This window comes from Nycticebus coucang, chromosome 15, assembly GCF_027406575.1.
Source record: "Nycticebus coucang isolate mNycCou1 chromosome 15, mNycCou1.pri, whole genome shotgun sequence".
Taxonomy (NCBI): Eukaryota; Metazoa; Chordata; class Mammalia; order Primates; family Lorisidae; genus Nycticebus; species Nycticebus coucang.
The window spans coordinates 97,557,942-97,577,628 of NC_069794.1; the positions used below are offsets into that span (position 1 = coordinate 97,557,942).

The window sequence follows — 19,687 nt, forward strand, 5'->3', positions numbered from 1 at the left end:
CTAGAGAATAATCATTGAAGTCTTAGATAACTCTTAAGATTCAATGTTCAGCACCTAAATTACAAGAGGGAATTAAAATATTCATAAACGCAGATTAAGGTAAAAGCTTTAAAGTTTCTTCCACGAAAGGTTATTAATGCTTTTACTTGCCCTTCCCGCCAAGTCACGTTTAATACACATCCAATTTCTGTCCTCCCAAATCTGCCCCTAGAGGTAGGGGAAAGCCCAGGAGTGGTACGGATAATTAAGACAAATGATTATTTCATTATTTGATTTATTTTTGTTTTTGTAACAAAAATAAATGTTTTGAGCTAATCTTAAAAAAAAAAAAAAAGACAAATGAATGACTAATTTGTTCCCTAAGGTGCAACCTTTCTTTCCTTTTCTTTTTTTTTGAGACAGAGGCTCATGCTGTTACCCAGGCTAGAGTATGGTGGTGCCATAGCTCACAGCAACTTCAAACTTCTGGGTTCAATGAATCCTCCTACGTCAGCCTTCTAAGTAGCTGGGACTAGAGGCACCTGCCACAATATCCAGCTAGTTTTCTAGTTTTTCTATTTTCTAGGGATGGGGTCTCACTCTTGCTCAGGCTGGTCTTGAACTCTTTTTTTTTTTTTTTTGAGACAGAGTCTCACTTCATTGCTCTCGGTAGAGTGTCGTTGCGTCACAGCTCACAGCGACCTCCAACTCTTGGGGTTAGACGATTCTCTTGCCTCAGCCTCCCAAGTAGCTGGGACTACAGGTGCCCGCCACAAGGCCTGGCTATTTTTTGTTGCAGTTGTCATTGTTGTTTAGCTGGCTCGGGCTGGGTTTGAACCTCCCAGCCTCAGTATATGTGGCTGGCACTGTAACCACTGTGTAATGTGCACCAAGCCAGTTTTAAGGTTTTTCAGTGGCCCCCTTGGCCAAGAGGGGATCCGTTCAGTCAGCAGGGTGGCTCAGGGTTTTATTTGTAGTTTACATGCCCAGTAAATGTCATTGTGCTGTGCATGACTGTATTATGAATATTTTCTCTGCTTTATCATTATTATTTTTTGAGACAGTCTCACTTTGTCACCCTTCGTAGAGTGCTGTGGCATCATAGCTCACAGAAACCTCAAACTCTTGGGATCAAGTGATCCTCTTGCCTCAGTCTCCTGAGTAGCTGAGACTACAGGCACCTCCCACAACGCATGGCTATTTTTAGAGACGGTCTCACACTTGCTCAGGCTGGTCTGGAACCTGTGAACTCAGGCGATCCACCACCACCCATTGGCCTCCCAGAGTGTTGGTATTACAAGCCGTGTGCCATGACGCCCGGCCTTATTCTCTGCTTTATTGCTTGTCTTTGCACTCTTTAAACGGTGTCTTTTAGTGCCTTACATTTAATAATGTTTATCAGACTTTTTCCCTTAGGGTTAGTACTTCTCTGTTTCTTTTTGAGACAGTCTTATTCTGTCACCCAGGTTAGAGTGCCGTGGAGTCAGCCTACCTCACAAGCAACCTCAAACTCTGGGGGTCAAGTGATCCTCCTGTCTCATCCTCCTGAGTAGCTGGGACTACAGCTCCGACAAAACGCCTGGCTAATTTTTCTTTTTCTTTATTTTATTTTATTTATTATTTTTTTTTTTTGTAGAGACAGAGTCTCACGGTACCGACCTCGGGTAGAGTGCCGTGGCGTCACATGGCTCACAGCAACCTCTAACTCTTGGGCTTACGCGATTCTCCTGCCTCAGGCTCCCGAGCAGCTGGGACTACAGGTGCCCGCCACAACACCCGGCTATTTTTCTGTTGCAGTTTGGCCAGGGCTAGGGTTTGAACCCACCACCCTCGGCATATGGGGCCGGCGCCCTACTCACTGAGCCACAGGCGCCGCCCTTTATTTTTTTTTTTTGAGACAGAGCCTCAAGCTGTCACCCTGAGTAGAGTGCCGTTGCACCACAGCTCACAGCAACCTTCAACTCCTGGGTTCAAGCGATTCTCCTGCCTTTGCCTCCCAAGTAGCTGGGACTACAGGCGCCCGCCACAACACCCAGCTATTTTTTGGTTGCAGCCATTATTGTTATTTGGCGGGCTTGGTTTGGATTCCAACCCGCCAGCTCAGGTGTATATGGCTGGCGCCTTAGCCGCTTGAGCCACAGGTGCCGAACCTAATTTTTCTGTTTTCCAAAGAGACGAGGGTCTTACTCTTGCTCAGGCTGGTCTCCAACTCCTGAGCTCCAGCGACCCTCCCGCCTTGGCCTCCCAGTGTGTTGGGGTTACAGGTGTGAGCCACTGTGCCTGGCCTAGGGTTGGTACTTTTTGTGTTCTACTAAAAAGTTATTTTCCTATCCAGTAGTCAATATATTTGGCTATGTTATTGTCTAGAATTGTACCATTCACATTTAGATCTATGATGTGTCTAGAATTAATTCTTTTGCATGAGGTGGGAATTAAGGTTCATTTTCAAAAAAATTCAATTGACCTAGCACTGTTCGGCGAAAATGACCACTCACTGCATTATAGCGAATATTCTTAGTAGGAACAGCGATTGCGGGTCCGTTTCTGGCCTCTCCTTTTTCTTTTTTTTTTTTTTGGTTTTTGGCCGGGGCTAGGTTTGAACCTGTCACCTCCGGCATATAGGACCAGCACCCTACTCCTTGAGCCTCAGGTGCCACCCAGCCTCTCCTTTTTCAATGGTCTCCCTCTCCCTCTAGAGGGAATTTCTAGAGAAAATTTGGGAGACCAATGAGAATTTACCTTGCGGTAAATTTGTTTTTCCCTACATGTCCACGGAACCCCAACACGACCTTTCACATTTCCCGGGGAAGACGAAGGGAAAGCACCCAGACCGGAGGACATTATCCGGGACTCCGAGCATTGCCGGCCCGCCCAGCAGAGAAGGGAGCAAATCCGACGCGCATGCGCAGCCGCAGCGCTAGCACTGGCTGCGGCAGCGCCGCCTAGGAGCGCGTCACCTTCCAGGCGGGAGGATGAAGTTGATTGACTATGGTCTTTCCAGCAACCAGGTAGGGTGCTGGGGAGGAGGCAACCTCTGGAGCTAGGGGACAGGAGTTGGCCTTGAGCTGAGGCGAATCCTGGGCGGGGGAGGGGAAGAAGAGTGGGGGCCGAGCCGAGGCCGCGGGCCTGAGGGAGCACGCCAGCTCCCGGTGGCCTCTGTGTCCCGGGGGCGCCGAACTCCGGTGACGGACTTGGGTCGGCCGCGGCGGCTGCAGTCCCGGCTCCGACCTGTTCTCTTCCGGGAGCCGGCGCGGGTCCCTGAGGTCTCCGAGTGCGCGGCGGACTCGGGTGCGGCAGTGCGTCCTGAGCGCGGGCAGTGTGTGTGTTAAGAGGCCGCGGCGCCCAGCGCACTCTTGGCTCGCGCCTGTTTATTTCTCCCTCTCTGCACCGACGTACGCGGAGGCCCAAGAGCATGTGCAGGCGGCATGACTGAGGGCTGGGGCGCTGGAGGCCAGCGGTACCTTAGCCTGGTGACAGATAGTTCGGACTAGCAAAGGCGATCCCATTTTTCAGAGGGCGGGGCAGGGTACTGACGCTTGCTCATCCCCACTTCATAGGCGTCCAACCCTTGCTTTGCCACTCCTGATTGTGAGACTTTGGCATGTGTCTTAAACCTTTAGCGTCCGTTTGTTCAACTGTAACTTTGGGGGTAATAACGCCCACTCATAAAGCGTCCGGCACATAATAAGCATTCAACAAATTGCACGCATGTAATTCTCACTTTAGTTCCCAAACCCATCGTATGGTGAACTGCGTGGTGAGAAGTTGCTTTTGAAGTAACTGTGGGCTTCATATGGACATGTTTAGTGAGCAGAATGCTTCTCTTAGTGGAATTGCCAGAAAGTGCTTTTCAGGTTTTCCAACTTGCATGGGGGAGAAAAAAAAAAAAAGTGAATTTCTAGAGCAGTGGCAGATGAAAAAAGGATCTTCTCTTTAGCTTGGTGATACAGAGTTAGAATTAGCAAAAAAGATCCAATTTTAAGTACGCACCAGAATGGCTGTTTTGGAGCTTTTCTTCCTCTTCACCATTAACAGGGTGAAGTGGTAAAACCAGGTGTTTATAACAGAGTTGTGGGGAGGGGGCAGGCTTTTAAACTCAGGCCTCTGCAAAGCTTCTCTGTTCATTCAAGTACAAAATGTTACTTTTGAAGGGGATTTTGTTAAAGAAATTACATTTAAAAGATAATCTGGGCTCTGCACCTGTAGTATAGTGGTTATGGCGCCAGCCACATCCACCCGAGGCTGGGAGGTTCGAGCCCGGCCCAGGGCAGCTAAACAACAATGGCAACTGAAACAACAACAACAAAAAACCAGGCGTTGTGGCGGGCGCCTGTAGTCCCAGCTACTTGGGAGGCTGAGGCAAGAGAATCGCCCAGGCCCAAGAGTTTGAGGTAGCTGTGAGCTATGATGCTACATCACTCTACAGAGGGTGACAAAGTGAGACTCTTGTTTCAAGAAAAGAAAGAAAAACAAACAAAACCACAGGCTCTGAAGAAAATCATTTATATCTTTGGAAAGCATCTCTTTGTATTTTTTTCTGGATCGTATGTTGATTAGTGATCTGGTAGAAACACTAAAACAATAGTTACCATTTACTAATTTATGGCATATACTGTGTCATTTATTTAAGAGGAAAGCACTGTTTTAGTCCTTTTTTTTTTTTTTGCAGTTTTTGGCTGGGGCCGGGTTTGAACCCACCACCTTCGGTATATGGGACTGGCACCCTACTCCTTTGAGTCACAGGTGCTGCCCTGTTTTAGTTACATTTTTAGATGAAGAAATTAAAAGGGTCTGTTGGGGAATGCAACGGGAAGTGGGGTAGGTGGGTGGATATGGTGATGCTGGGACGCTAATGAACACCAGAGTGAAGGGACATTTTCTCATTGAGGCATGGAGTTTTCTTTTTTTTTTTGTAGAGACAGAGTCTCACATACCACCCTCAGGTAGAGTGCCGTGGCATCACACAGCTCACAGCAACCTCTAACTCTTGGGCTTACGCGATTCTCTTGCCTCAGCCTCCCGAGCAGCTGGGACTACAGGCACCTGCCACAACGCCCGGCTATTTTTTTGTTGTTGTTGCAATTTGGCCGGGGCTGGGTTTGAACCCGCCACCCTCGGCATATGGGGCCCGGCGCCCTACTCACTGAGCCACAGGCGCCGCCCAAGGCATGGAGTTTGCTATAGGAAGGGTTGTCTTGAAGGCCTTAGAGAATTGCTTGAGATCGCAGTGAGCCAGGATGATGCCACTGTGCTGCAGCCTGGGTGACAGTGAGATCCTGTTTTTTTTTTTTGTGATTTTCGGCCGGGGCTGGGTTTGAACCCGCCACCTCTGGCATATGGGACCGGTGCCCTACTCCTTGAGCCACAGGCGCCGCCCGAGATCCTGTTTTATGATAAAAAATAAATAGAAGCATGTTGCCTTATTTGAATATTTTGGGACAAGGGCAACTCAGCTGGACTGAGGTTTTGAAGCCAAGTTTCGGAACCTTGCTGCCTGAAGTAATTCTTGGTGTGCTTTGCTTTGAAAAAAACTGGACCCTGTACACAGAAGTATGCAAGCCAGTTAGTGGGTACATGACCATTTTATATTCAGAAAGATGCTTGACTTTATAAGCGGATCCCTGTTTCAGGGTTGTTTTATAGAATGCATGTACTTAAAATACATGTTTTATTCAGTTTTGCAACAACAGTATGCTTGCATAAAAAGAGCTGTGTGAGTCCCCTAGTTAAGGGATATGGAATGTGTCTTCTTTACCATGTATGTGCCCTATTTTTTCTTTAATAATAATAACAATTAATATTTATTTGGTGTTTGCTATGTTCCAGGCATTGTGCTAAGCATTCTACTGGATTAGTAAATAATATAGTAACTCTGTGAAGTAGGAACTTTATCTTATAGTGGAAGAAATGGGCTCAGAGATGGTAAGAAATTTATCCAGAGGTACAGAGCTAGTAAAGGCAGGGCCATGTCATTACAAACCCAGTGTTTATCTACATATTTCATTTTTTTTCCTTCATTTAATAAATATTTATTGAACCCCTGCTGTACTAGCAATGTGCTAGGTGTTGGAGATACAGTGATGACCAAAACAGACATAGCACCTGTCCTCAAATTGCTTATAAATCTAGCAAGGGAGATAGACAGTAAAGAGATAATTAAAACTAAATATTAATTATGGTTGTGAAACATGGAAGACAGTAGGGGATGCTCTGAGAACATATAATGGAGTAATTGGGAGGGGGCGGAATAGGGAGAGAGAGGAAGGCTTTCCTGAGAAAACACTATTTAGCTGGGACCTCAAGGACTGAGTTGGAGTTAAATTGGGCAAGGCACTACCAGGATGAGGGAGGGGCATGTATGAAGCCTTGAGACTAGGACAGTGATTCTCAACCTTCCTAATGCCGCAACCCTTTAATACAGTTACAATGGGTCGCGACCCACAGGTTGAGAACCACTGGACTAGGAAGAGCTTGTAGTTACTGAAAGGCCTGTGTGGCCCAAAGGTGGTCAATGCTGTAAGGCCAGATGCCAAATGTAGGTAGGGATGTTATCCAGAGAGCAATACTGCTCCCCACTTTTGGTTTATTTGTTTCTCAGAACATGTAATCAGCTCCACAGATCACATCTATTTTTTCAGCTCTGTCTTAGAGCCAGTTTCCTAGCCTCAAATGTGTGGTCAGATCTTTGATTGCCCATAGGAGAGGGTCAAGGATAAGAGGGATAAATACCTAAATGTGAGACTTAATTGGCAGATATTTTTAGATTCACTATGGCCCAAGCCCTATGTTAGCCACATAGGATGCAAACAGGAATAAGACACACTCTCTCCACCATGCATAAGATTGAGTAGGATGCCGGCCCCATATGCTGAGGGTGGCGGGTTCAAACCCAGCCCTGGCCAAACTGCAACAAAAAAATAGCCGGGCGTTGTGGCGGGTGCCTGTAGTCCCAGCTGCTGGGGAGGCTGAGGCAAGAGAATCGCGTAAGCCCAAGAGTTAGAGGTTGCTGTGAGCCGTGTGACGCCACGGCGCTCTACCCGAGGGCGGTACAGTGAGACTCTGTCTCTACAAAAAATAAAAATAAAAATAAAAAATAAATAAATAAAAATAAGATTGGCATCCAGACCAGATCTGAGATCACTTGAGACCAGCATTGGCAACTTAGTGACACTTTGTTTCTATAAAAAAAATTAACAAATTAGCCAGGCATGGTGAGGTACACCTGTAGTCTTAGCTACCTGGGGAGGCTGAGTTTGTAGGATCACCTGAGTTTGAGGCTGCGTGTGCTGTGATTACGTCACTGCACTCTAATCTGGGCAACAGAGCAAGGCCTTATCTCATAAAAAAAGACAAAAGATCTACATACATATTCAAAGGGACAAGAGGAAGGATTTACAAATATTGTAGAGTCTTACTAGTTGACCTAATTTTCTTTTTCTTTTTTTTTTGTTTAGCAGGCCCAGGCTGGGTTTGAACCCGCCACTGCTGGTGCACGGGGCCGGCACTCTAACCATTGAGATACAGGTGTGCGGCCAATTGACCTTATTTTCACAGACTGAATATGTACCACATATACTCAATGGAAGTTCCTTATGTCGATCACCTCTGTATGTTTACCAGTTTTTTACAGTCCCTTGGGTGGTCAACTTGGTTTTCAAAGAAATGCCATAAGAATAGGGAAGGAGAAAAAAGACCTTTTTCCCTTTTAGTAACAAAGAAAATTCAGTTTTAAAAATTGGCTTATTAGCTGGACATTGTGGCGGGCACCTGCAGTCCCAGCTACTTGGGAGGCTGAGGCAAGAGAATTGCCTAAGCCCAAGAGCTGGAGGTTGCTGTGAGCTAAAAAAAAAAAAAAAAATTGGCTTACACTTATAGTGCAGTAAAATGTTGGACTATGGCAATGTCCATAATACTGGACAATATGGGATTATAGAGTAGAGATAGTTTTCAAGTGAGTTCCATATAGCTGCTTGTGGTTAAGTTGCCCTCAAGTGGTCGAATGAAGTCCATAGTTAGTTTTTTTTTTTTTTTCTTTTTTAAAGAGACAGAGTCTTACTTTGTCGCCCTCGATAGAGTGCTGTAGCATCACAGTTCACAGCAACCTTCATCTCTTGGGCTTAGGCGATTCTTTTGCCTCAGCCTCCCGAGTAGCTGGGACTATAGGTGCCTGCCACAATGCCTGGCTATTTTTTGTTGCAGTTTGGCTTGGGCAAGGTTTGAACATGCCACCCTCAGTATATGGGGCTGGCGCCCTACTCACTACGCCATAGGCACCGCCCTCTTTTTTTCTTTTTTTATAGAGTTTCACTTTGTTGCCTTCATTAGAGTGCTGTGGCATCACAGCTCACAGCAACCTCAAACTCTTGGGATCAAGCGATTCTCTTGCCTTACTTAGCCTCCCTAGTAGCTGGGACTACAGGCGCCCACCACAACACCCGGCTATTTTTTTATTTGTTTGTTTGTTTAACAGACTGGGACTGGGTTCAAACCCACCAGCCCTGGTGCATGTGGCTGGTGCCCTAACCTCTGGGCTATGGGCGCCAAGCCCAGTTTTTCTATTTTTATTTATTTTTTATTTTTGTTCATGAGGAAAAGAGCATATTCTTTTATTGGTTTTTGTTCATACATGTTAAGTTTCAACTTTCAATAATAAAATTCAATAAATTTGACTCCTTAATCATAAAAACTTGCTTTACATGTTATTTACATGTTGCCAAAGTCCTTAAGAAACATCACAAGGATGTTTTTCTATTTTTAGTAGAGATGAGGTCTTACCTTTATTCAAGTTGGGTTTTGGGTCAGCAGGTTCTGGCCGGTTTTGAACCTGCCACCCCCAGTGCATGGGGGCCTTTGCTCTAACCATTGAACTATGGGCACATTGGTGTTTTTAAAAAGAAAAAAAAATTTTTTTTTGAGACAGAGTCTCACTCTCTCACCCTGGTAGAGTGCTGTGGCATAGCTTACAGCAACCTCGAACTCCTGGGCTAAAGCAATCCTCTTGTCTCAGCCTTCCTAGTAGCTGGGACTACAGGTACCCACCACAATGCCTGGCAAATTTTTCTATTTTTAGTAGAGATGGGGGTCTCACTCTTGCTCAGGCTGGTCTCGAACTCCTAATGTTGCAGGAAGACGAGGCCCAACGGAGAGAAAGAGCACCCAAACACCCTGTTTATAAGAGGAAGGGCTTTATTCACCGGCCAGGAGCTTATGGCATAGAAGAATTCCAAATGGCCGCGTTCCCCAACTGGCTTGGTCTTTCCCTTTTTATTTCCAGTCAAAAAGTTCCAACCCATAGGTACCTGTTTTATTGGCCATTTGGAATTAAGTGGGAGATGCTGTTCCAGCCCCCTTCACAGAAGTGGAAATTTCCAAGTTCCAGGAAGTTAAGTCTATAAATTCCCAAGAGCTGAGTCACCATGGAGAGGACCCTGCAGGTGTATCCTCGTGGTCTCCATGAGAAGACCTGTTCTCCTTGACCTCACCCTTGTGGGGTATCCTCCTTTTGTGTGTGCAACTTTAGACAAATTATATTCAACAGAGTTTAATTGCACAAAGAACTATTTATGAATTTAGAGGCCCTTGAACCAGAATAGATTCAGAGGGACTCCAAGGCTGCCACATGGTCAGATAATTTTTATGGACAGAAAAGGGAAAGTGACACACACAAAATGGAAATGAGGTTCAGAAACAGTCGGATTGGTTATAGCTCACCATTTGTCTTTTTTTTTTTGCAGTTTTTGGCCAGGGCTGGGTTTGAACTCACCAACTCACCACTTTTCTTATTTAGCAAATGAAAATAACTATCATACTTCTCTTCATAGGATTGCTGTGAGGAGGCTATGAGATTGTGAATATGGAGTTTGGATAGCTCAGTGTCTGGCAGATTCCAGATACTAAAAAAAGTAATTGTTAGGCCAAGTATGGTCCTAGCACTCTGGGAGGCCAAGGAGGGTGGATTGCTTGAGCTCATGAGTTGGAGGCCAGACTGAGCAAGAGTGAGACCCAGTCTCTATTTAGCCAGAAGTTGTGGCAGGCACCTGTAGTCCCATCTATTTGGGAGGCTGAGGCAAGAGAATTGCTTAAGCCCAAGAGTTTGAGGTTGTTATGATCTGTGAGCCACAGCACTCTACCCAGGGTGAGAAAATGAGACTCTATTAAAAAAAAAAAGTAATTGTTATTAATATTTTTCTTTTTTGTAGAGACAGAGTCTCACTGTACCGCCCTCGGGTAGAGTGCCGTGGTGTCACACGGCTCACAGCAACCTCTAACTCTTGGGCTTACGCGATTGTCTTGCCTCAGCCTCCCGAGCAGCTGGGACTACAGGCGCCCGCCACAACGCCTGGCTATTTTTCTGTTGCAGTTTGGCCGGGGCTGGGTCCAAACCTGCCACCCTCGGCATATGGGGCCGGCGCCCTACTCACTGAGCCACAGGCACCGCCCAATATTTTTCTTTTTTAATAGTTACATATGATAAAAGGCAAAAAATTTTTTTTTTTTTTTAGAGACAGAGTCTCACTGTACCGCCCTTGGTAGAGTGCCGTGGCGTCACACGGCTCACAGCAACCTCTTAACTCTTGGGCTTACGCGATTCTCTTGCCTCAGCCTCCCGAGTAGCTGGGACTACAGGCGCCCGCCACAACGCTCGGCTAGGCAAAAAATTTTTTTAGTATGATTTGGACATCTGTGTGATATTGTTTCACTAAATTTAAGTTGTCATAGGTATTAGAAACAGCCACAAAACAAGCAAAAGATTAATTATATTAGAAATAAAAATATAGGCCAGATGTGGTAGCTCACTCCTGTAATCCTAACACTCTGGGAGGCCAAAGTGGGTGGACTGCCTGAGCACATGAGTTCAAGACCAGCCTGAGTCAGAGCGAGACCTTATTCCTAAAAATATCCGGGCATTGTGGCAGGTGCCTGTAGTCCCAGCTACTTGGGAAGCTGAGGCAAGAGAATCACTTGAGTCCAAGAGTTTGAGGTTGCTGTGAGCTGTGATGGCACTCTACCGGGGGTAACATAATAAGACTCTGTCTCAAAAAAAAAAAAGAAAGAAATAAAAATATACTTGTGGCTTGAGGATTTGGCATCTATAGTATTTTCTACTACATTTTTCAAAGGAATGAAGGGTTGTGACATTAGACCTTATGTCATTTTGTAATATATAAAAAGCATCTGGAAAGAGCACTGTTTCTCCTTTCGTATCAATTGTCAGGTCTTTACAGAGGGTGAACTTTTTTCTCTCATCTTACCTCAGAGATTTATGAATTATGATAGTTGCATAGTGGTTCTCATATACCTGTGTGCACCCACCGGAGGCCCAGTCCAGCATCTTGCACATGAGTTGTAGTTCATGTGGGCTGTTGACTCTTTGGGATAGCAATTGAGGTCCTGAAGTCGCAGTTTTCTGAGAACTGAGATAGGAGTATGGTGAGGGAGCCTGCAGTGTTAAAAGTGTTTAATGTGCTCTTTTTGTATGCTTTTCATTTATTCAACATTTGTTCAATTTTTCCACATTGAGATTTTACCTGGCACAAGGAACATCAAGTAGCTTTTATGAGGCCACCAGAGAGAGACTATTCATGGACAGGTCAGCTGCAACCAAGTGTTCTAGGAGCTGTGGCTGGAGGCATCAGGCAGTTCTGGGCTTTCTCTTGATGTAATTTCATACTTTCAGGATGAGAAACATTCACCTGAAATAGATGTGCAGCAGCAGCAGAGGGTTCTTCTATCAGCTGTGGGCGAATAATTCCTATAGACCTCATTCATCATGTAACCCTTTTGTTGTATGAGGAACTGTGAACTCTGTCTCTTATCTCATAACTGTCTGGAGATGCAGGTAGAATGAAAGTTCTTTCCCTATTCTCTAGGTGAGGATGCTGGGGTCCAATATGGTGAGGTTCCAGTGTCTAGCAGAGAATTAAGTGGTAGCAGCATTTTGACTCCCAAATTGGTTGCCCCAGGAGGAGGACCTGCAGTGACTTACATGTTATTTGTACTGCTACACTGTCTTGGTTTAAGGGATTTAGGGTTATGAAAATTCAGGTTTACTAATTCACTCAGGTTTAAGGGGTAAATATTTGCCCTACAGAAGGATTCTCCAGCAAAGGTAGGTATTCGGACTTGGGCTGTACAGATGGGCTCAGGGGGTTTGTGGGTCTCCCGAAATCATTACTACAATTTTATATAATTGCATTTTAGCAGAGAAAAAGTAGTAATCAGATTTCCAAAGGAATCTGTTGAGAAAAAGTGGAGAATACCACTACTCTAGTGGATTTTTAAAAAAATTCATTATAAGGCCGGGCGCAGTGACTCACACCTGTAATCCCAGCACTTGGGAGGCCAAAGTGGGCCGATTGCCTGAGCTCACAAGTTCGAGACCAGGCTGAACCAGAGCAAGACCCCGTCTCTAAAAAATAGCCTGGCGTTGTGGTGGACGCCTATAGTTTCAGCCACTTTGGAGGTTGAGGCAAGAGAATCACTTGAGCCTCAGAGTTTGAGGTTGCTGTGAGCTGTAACGCTACAGCACTCTACCTAGGATGACAAAGTGAGACTCTTTTTCAAAAAATATATATGTATTATATAAATTTCAAAATTGGGACTTAATGCAGTGTTTCCCCAATCAGTAACACTTCAACAATTTTGTTTAAAAAGAAAAAAAGGCATTTCAATGCAAGTTTTCTAGGAAAATGTGTTGCATTTCTTAGTGTGTTACATGTAGTGGAATACTGTACTGTGTAGAAGCATCCACATTAATGAAAGGGAAATTAAAAAAGATCACTTTATTGTCCAATGGTAGGTAAGGAGAAATCAGGAAATTTAAACTACAGATGGCCTCCAAATTAGGGTGGTTCACCTTAATGCTTTTTCAGCTTTTCAGTGATGCAAAGGTAGCATCTGTGAATGGATTAATAAACTATGGTGTATGGAATACTGTTTAGCCATAAAATAAGATAGAGACTTTACTTCTTTTGTATTAAGATGTAATGGATATGGCTTGGCGTACACCGGAGCTGGTAGGTTCAAATCCAGCCCAGGCCTGCCAAACAACAATGACAACTACAACCAAAAAATAGCTGGGTGTTGTGGTGGGCACCTGTAATTCCAGCTCTTGGGAGACTAAGACAAGAGAATCGCTTAAGCCCAAGAGTTAGAGGTTGCTGTGAGCTGTGATACGACGGCACTCTACCCAGGGCAACAGCTTGAGACTCTGTCTCAAAAAAAAAAAGATGTAGGGTAGCGCCTGTGGCTCAAGGAGTAGGGCGCCAGTCCCATATGTCGGAGGTGGCAGGTTCAAACCTAGCCCCGGCCAAAAACCACACACACAAAAAAAACATGTAATTGGGTGGCGCCTGTGGCTCAGTGGATAGGGCGCCAGCCCTATGTACCGAGGGTAGCAAGTTCAAACCTGGCCTCGGCCAAACTGCAACAAAAAAAAATAGGCGTTGTGGCGGGTGCCTGTAGTCCCAGCTACTTGGGAGGCTGAGGCAAGAGAATCACCTGAACCCAGGAGTTGGAGGTTGCTGTGAGCTGTGATGCTGCGGCATTCTACCGAGGGCAATAAAGTGAGACTCTGTTTCTAAAAAAAAAGATGTAATGGATAGAGTTGGATAATATTCTCTTTAGTAAAGTATCACAAGAATGGAAAGAAAAACAACCCAGTAACATCTGTTTGGTAGAAACCATACTTTGAGTAGTAACCATTCTGTTTTTCACTTTCAGTACAGTATTGAATAAATTACATAAGATAGTCAATACTTTATTAAAAACCTATTACCTTAAAGCCTATTTATTACATAGGCTAAGCTATGAAGTTCCATAGATTAGGTTTATTAAATGTGTTTTCAACTTAGCACATTTTCAGTTTAGGATGAATTTATTGAGACATAATCCATCTAAATTGAGGAGTATCTATAGTTAACTTGGTTGCCCATTAGTTTTTGGGCATGGCAAGGAAGATTACCTTCTCTTCACCCTTTCTCATATTATCTATCCCAGCAGTTGTGGTAGTAATCATACCATTTATCTAGGCCGAATACAAGGTCTCTTAACATTACATATACTCATATATTTTGTCGAGGAGGAAACTGGCTTTAAATAATTTGTCCAAAAGCACTCACCTAGTTAGTCTGATTATTGGTATTTGATTAAAGGTCTTCCTGGTTCCAAAAACAGTTTGTTGTATACCTATCAATAAACATTTGAAATATCATTCACAATTTATTTATATATCAATAGAAAAATGTCAGCTAGTAACTTGCTTGATCTTAGGCAAAGAGCAAGATAGACTTTAAAGAGAAATTATTTAGGCTAGATGTGGTGGCTCATGTCTGTAAATCCCAGCACTTGGGATGCCCAGTGTGGGTGGATTGCTTGAACTCAGGAGTTCGAGACTAGCCTGAGCAAGAAGGAGACCCTGTCTCTAAAAATAGCCAGGCATTGTTGTGGGTGCCTATAGGCCCAGCTACTTGGGATTGCTTGAGCCCAAGAGTTTGAGGTTGCTATGAGCTATGACTCCACCATACTCTACCCTGAGTGTCACAGTGAGACTCTGCCTCAAAAAAAAAAAAAAAAAAATCAGTGGAAAAAACATTGACTTGTAAGGAACAAAATTGGTTTCTTTCTTTTTTTTTTTTTTCTTAGAGACAGAGTTTCACTTTCTTACCAAGAAGGAAGGTATGGTTGGACAACTGACAGCAGGCCAGAGGTCCTGGGAAGAATGAGGCAATGTGTTTCTTACAAGAGAAGTTTTGCAGTGATCTAGTATCATTTTTTTCTCAGAAGACTGAAATTAAGGATATGGCCTTTTCCAAACCCCAACTTTTTTTTTTTTTTTTTGTAGAGACAGAGTTTCACTTTATTGCCCTCGGTAGAGTGCCGTGGCGTCACACGGCTCACAGCAACCTCCAACTCCTGGGCTTAGGCGATTCTCCTGCCTCAGCCTCCCGAGTAGCTGGGACAACAGGCGCCTGCCACAATGCCCGGCTATTTTTTTGTTGCCGTTTGGCCGGGGCTGGGTTTGAACCCGCCACCCTCGGCATATGGGGCCGGCGCCTTACTCACTGAGCCACAGGCGCCGCCCCCCAAACCCCAACATTTTAAAATTTAACTCGGCACAAATAGCCAAAGGCATTCATTGAAGATGCTTTCAAAGGCATCTATTTTATTTTATTTTATTTTATTTTTTTGAGATAGAGTCTCACTATGTCGCCCTGGGTAGAGTGCTGTGGCATCATAGCTCACAGCAACCTCAAACTCTTGGCTCAAGTGATTCTCTTGCCTTAGCCTCCCAAGTAGCTGGAACTACAGGCGCCCGCCACAACGCCTGGCTATTTTTAGAGATGAGGTCTCCCTCTGGCTCAGGCTGATCTCGTGAGCTCAGGCAATGCACCCACCTTGGTTTCCCAGAGTGCTAGGATTACAGGTATGAGCCATCCCACCCGCCCTGGCATCTCCTCTTTGAAGTTTCTAATTGATGTGCAGTATTTGATGAAAATATGCAGATAGGATTTTTTTTTTTTTTTTTTGAGACAGAGTCTTACTATGTCACCCTTGGTAGAGTGCTGTGGCATCACAGCTCACAGCAATCTCAAACTCTTGGGCTTAAGCAATTCTCTTGCCTCGGCCTCACAAGTAGCTGGGAGTATATGCGCCCACCACAACATTTGGCTATTTTTTTTGTTGTAGTTGTTATTGCTGTTTAGCAGTCCATGGCCAGGTTCAAACCCACCAGCCCCGGTGTACGTGGCTGGTGCCCTAACCACTAAGCAACAGGCGCCGAGCCCAGATAGGATTATTTGAGAGAAATAATTTCTTCTTTCTTTCTTTCTTTTTTTTTTTTTTTGTAGAGACAGAGTCTCACTTTATCACTCTTGGTAGAGTGCTGTGGCGTCACACAGCTCACAGCAACCTCCAACTCCAATCGCCCAGGTGATTCTTTCCCCTCAGCCTCCCAAGTAGCTGGGACCACAGGCACCTGCCACAATGCCCAGCCATTTCTTGTTGCAGTTTGACTGGAGCCAGGTTCGAACCCATCACCCTTTGTATATGGGGCCGGCGCCCTACCCACTGAGCCATAGGCCCTACCCCTTTTTCTTTTTTTTTTAGAGACAGAGTCTCACTTTGTCACCTGGGTAGAGTGCTGTGGCATCACAGCTCACAGCAACCTCCAGCTCTTGGGCTTAGGCGATTCTTTTGCCTCAGCCTCTCCAATACTGGGATACAGGCACCTGCTGCAATGCCCAGCTATTTTTTATTGCAGTTTGGATGGGGTTGGGTTTGAACCCGCCACCGTTGGTATATGGGGCCGGTCCTACTCACTGAGCCACAGGTGCCATCCGAGAGAAATAATTTCTCTGTGATTGGGTTTTTGTGCCCATTATCATCAGTTTTAATTTCTAGCAGTAGAAAAGGACTTTTTAAAAAGTCCTTGAGGAGGCCAGATGTGGGTAGCTCATGTCTGTAATCTCAGCACTTTAGGAGGATTGCTTTAGGCCAGGAGCTCCAAACCAGTCTGGGCAACATAGTGAGACCCTGTCTCTACATGAAAGTAAAATGTTAGCTGAGCATGGTGGCAGGCACCTATAGTCCCAGCTAGTTGGAAGGCTGAGGCAGGAGGATCACTTGAGCCCAGGAGTTCAAGGTTACATTTAGCTGTGATCAGGCCATTGCACTGTAGCCTAGGCTATCGAGTAACACTCTCTTTCTTTCTTTCTTTTTTTTTTTTTTGTGGTTTTTGACCGAGGCTGGGTTTGAACCCACCACCTCCAGCATATGGGACTGGCGCCCTATCCTTTTGAGCCACAGGCGCCGCCCAACACTCTGTTTCTTAAAGGAAGTGTCCTTGGGATATTTGTGGCACTAATAGTCTGCAAGTTGCTGAATAGAGCTGGGGATCTTGTTGGAGCCAGTGATCTTAGAGGATTTTGAATGCTGCCATTGTTATTGACAAAGCCAGCTTGCCTCATTCCAGTGGAGACTGTGAAGCCCTGGACTACGGCAGAGCCTGAGCTCTGAAGTGCACCTGGGAATCTGCCCACTGAACACTGGACTGTTGAGAAGGGTGGAGTAATAGGAATATACATTTGGACTACTTCCACTTCCAAAATGTCAGCGTAGAAGCAAGCTGGCTTCACTCTCCCACGTAGAAAACCCAAACCGAATATACAGTACTGAGAGTATTGTCAGAAATATCCCAGAGCTCAAATATGGAGATGAAAGGGTTCCCAGGACCACAGAGAAATGAAAAAACTCCAAAACAGAACTGGATGTACACATCTGCAGTGTCCCTACCCGCATTCTGCCTAGTCCCAAGTGCAAGGAGAATTTCCCCCAACTTACTGTTTCTACATGGAAAAGGTGAGATCATAGTGGACAACCAACTTCCCCACATCTCAAGTTCCCTGGCAGGAGTCCTGTCCCTGCTTTAACTCATGGAAAGCTTTACATGCCCTTGAAGGGAGAAATGTCCCTGAGCACAGGTAGAGACAAGGAAGGGAAGCAGAACTACCATCACCAGCCCTGGAAACTGCACTGAAATTTGACCAGAGGAGATGCCAAATCATAGTGGCTTGCAGCAGCAGCATGGTTTAGGACTGTGTTCCCAACACTTAGGCCATGGGCTGGTACCAGCCTGTGGCCGGTTAGGAACAGGGCCGCATAGAAGGTGAGCAGGGAGCAAGCAAAGCTGCACCTGTGTTTGCAACTGCTCCTCGTCACTGGCACCACCTGCTGAGTCTCTGCCTCCTGCCAGATCCCTTTCATCCCCTCATCTGTGGAAAAGCTGTCTTCCATGAAACCAGCCCCTGGAGCCAAAATCACGGGGACCACTGCTTGTGGAGGTTCATCTCACAGCTTGTGAAACCCTAGTCAGCCTTATTACACTGCTAGCATATCTCCTTACTACACTGTGGCTCTCCTGTTTGGGAAAGGTAGCATTATGATCATTTCCTAGAGCTGAGGTAAATCTGGGCTTAAGGCTGAAGAGAAGGCTGTGACCTAGCAGTGGAAAACTTCTGAGCAAATATATCCAATAAAAACCAGAACAAGGCCAAGTATGGTGGCTCATGCCTATAACCGCAGCACTCTGGGAGGCCAAGGTGGGTGGATTGCTTGAGCTCAGGAGTTGGAGAACATCCTGAGACAGAGACCCGTCTCTAACAATAGACTGAGGCAAGATAATCACTTGAGCCCAAGTGCTGGAGGTTGCTGTGAGCTATGACGCCACGGCACTCTACTCAGCGTGGCAGAGTGAGACTCTGTCTCAAAAATAAAACAAGACTAGGGTGGCACCTGTGGCTCAGTGAGTAGGGCGCCAGCCCCATATACTGAGGGTGGCGGGTTCAAACCCGGCCCTGGCCAAATTGCAGCAAAAAAATAGCCGGGCGTTGTGGTGGGCGCCTGTAGTACCAGCTACTCAGGAGGCTGAGGCAAGAGAATTGTCTAAGTTCAAGAGCCGGAGATTGCTGTGAGCTGTGATGCCGTGGCACTCTACCCAGGGTGACAACTTGAGACTCAGTCTCAATAAATAAATAAGTACATAGAGTGGCACCCATGGCTCAGTGGGTAGGGTGCCGGCCCCGTGTACTGAGGGTGGCGAGTTCGAACCCAGCTCCTGCCAAACTGCAGCAAAAAAAAAGAAAAAAAATAGCCGGGAGTTCTGGCAAGTGCCTGTAGTCCCAGCTACTCAGAGGCCGAGCCAAGAGAATCGGTTAAGCACAAGCATTTGAGGTTGCTGTGAGCTGTGATGCCACAGCACTTTACCAAGAGCAACATAGTGATACTCTGTCTCAAAAAAAAAAGGTAGTGGCTGTGACTCAGTGAGTAGGGCTCCGGCCCCATATATCAAGGGTGGAGGGTTTGAACCCAGCCTGGCCAAACTGCAACAAAAAAATAGCCGGGCCTTGTGGCAGGTGCCTGTAGTCCCAGCTACTTGGGAGGCTGAGGCAAGAGAATCACTTAAGCCCAAGACTTTGAGGTTGCTGTGAGCTGTGGCGCCATGGCATTCTACCCAGGGCAACAGCTTGAGACTGTCTCAAAAAACAAAATAAATAAATAACAAGACAGAAGATTGGATAAGTAATCCTTTAATGCAAAAATATAAAGGTCCATCTTCAAGAAACAACAGTAACAGGTGAAACTTACTAAATGCAGAATATAAATGTCTGAACACAGTAACTAAGAAAATGCCATGAAGGCTATGTTAACCAGTTCGATGAAAATATTTCAAATTGTATATAAAACCAGCACATGGTATCCCATGATTGCATTAATATACACAGCTATGATTTAATAAAAAAAGAAAGAAAGAAACAACAGTAAACAGAGCCGTGCTCTCTCCAAGCAGACAAGGTGAGGAATCTGTAACAGACCCTTTGGAGATGGTGATCTGTGAATTCCTTGATTAAGAGTTCAAAATAGTAGTTGTGTTTTGTTTTAATTCCAGCTTTTAAAAAATTCTCCCCTTTTACACAAAGTAGAAGAAATAATTCAGGATTAAATCTGCAAAAGTAAGAAGAATCAGTAGAACAAGTGTACACAAAAAATATGCATAGGCAGTTGGAGTTATTTACAACGAGGAAACAAATGTAAAGGTAAGGTAGTTTTCACATGAAACATTAAAAAAAAATCAAAAGTTTGCTACAATGGTACCATTGTTTACAGCAGTTGAAAGGGAAGAAAATAACAAGTAATAGGGACAGATAGAGCA

General features: G+C 45.2%; 1 protein-coding gene across 5 annotated transcripts in view; it reads left to right on the top strand.

Annotated features, from left to right (window-relative positions):
• The first annotated feature begins 2,847 nt into the window (after positions 1-2,847).
• DHRS7B (dehydrogenase/reductase 7B) overlaps positions 2,848-19,687 on the top strand; it is a 68,539-nt gene continuing 51,699 nt past the window's right edge. Inside the window, exon 1 of one of the 5 annotated variants that reach the window (XM_053563242.1) lies at positions 2,848-2,987. In XM_053563242.1, coding sequence (XP_053419217.1) covers positions 2,968-2,987 — 20 coding nt within the window. In that variant the 5' untranslated portion in view covers positions 2,848-2,967. The remainder of the gene's footprint in view (positions 2,988-19,687) is intronic. The other 4 variants (XM_053563241.1, XM_053563244.1, XM_053563245.1 and 1 more) reach the window with 4 other exon arrangements.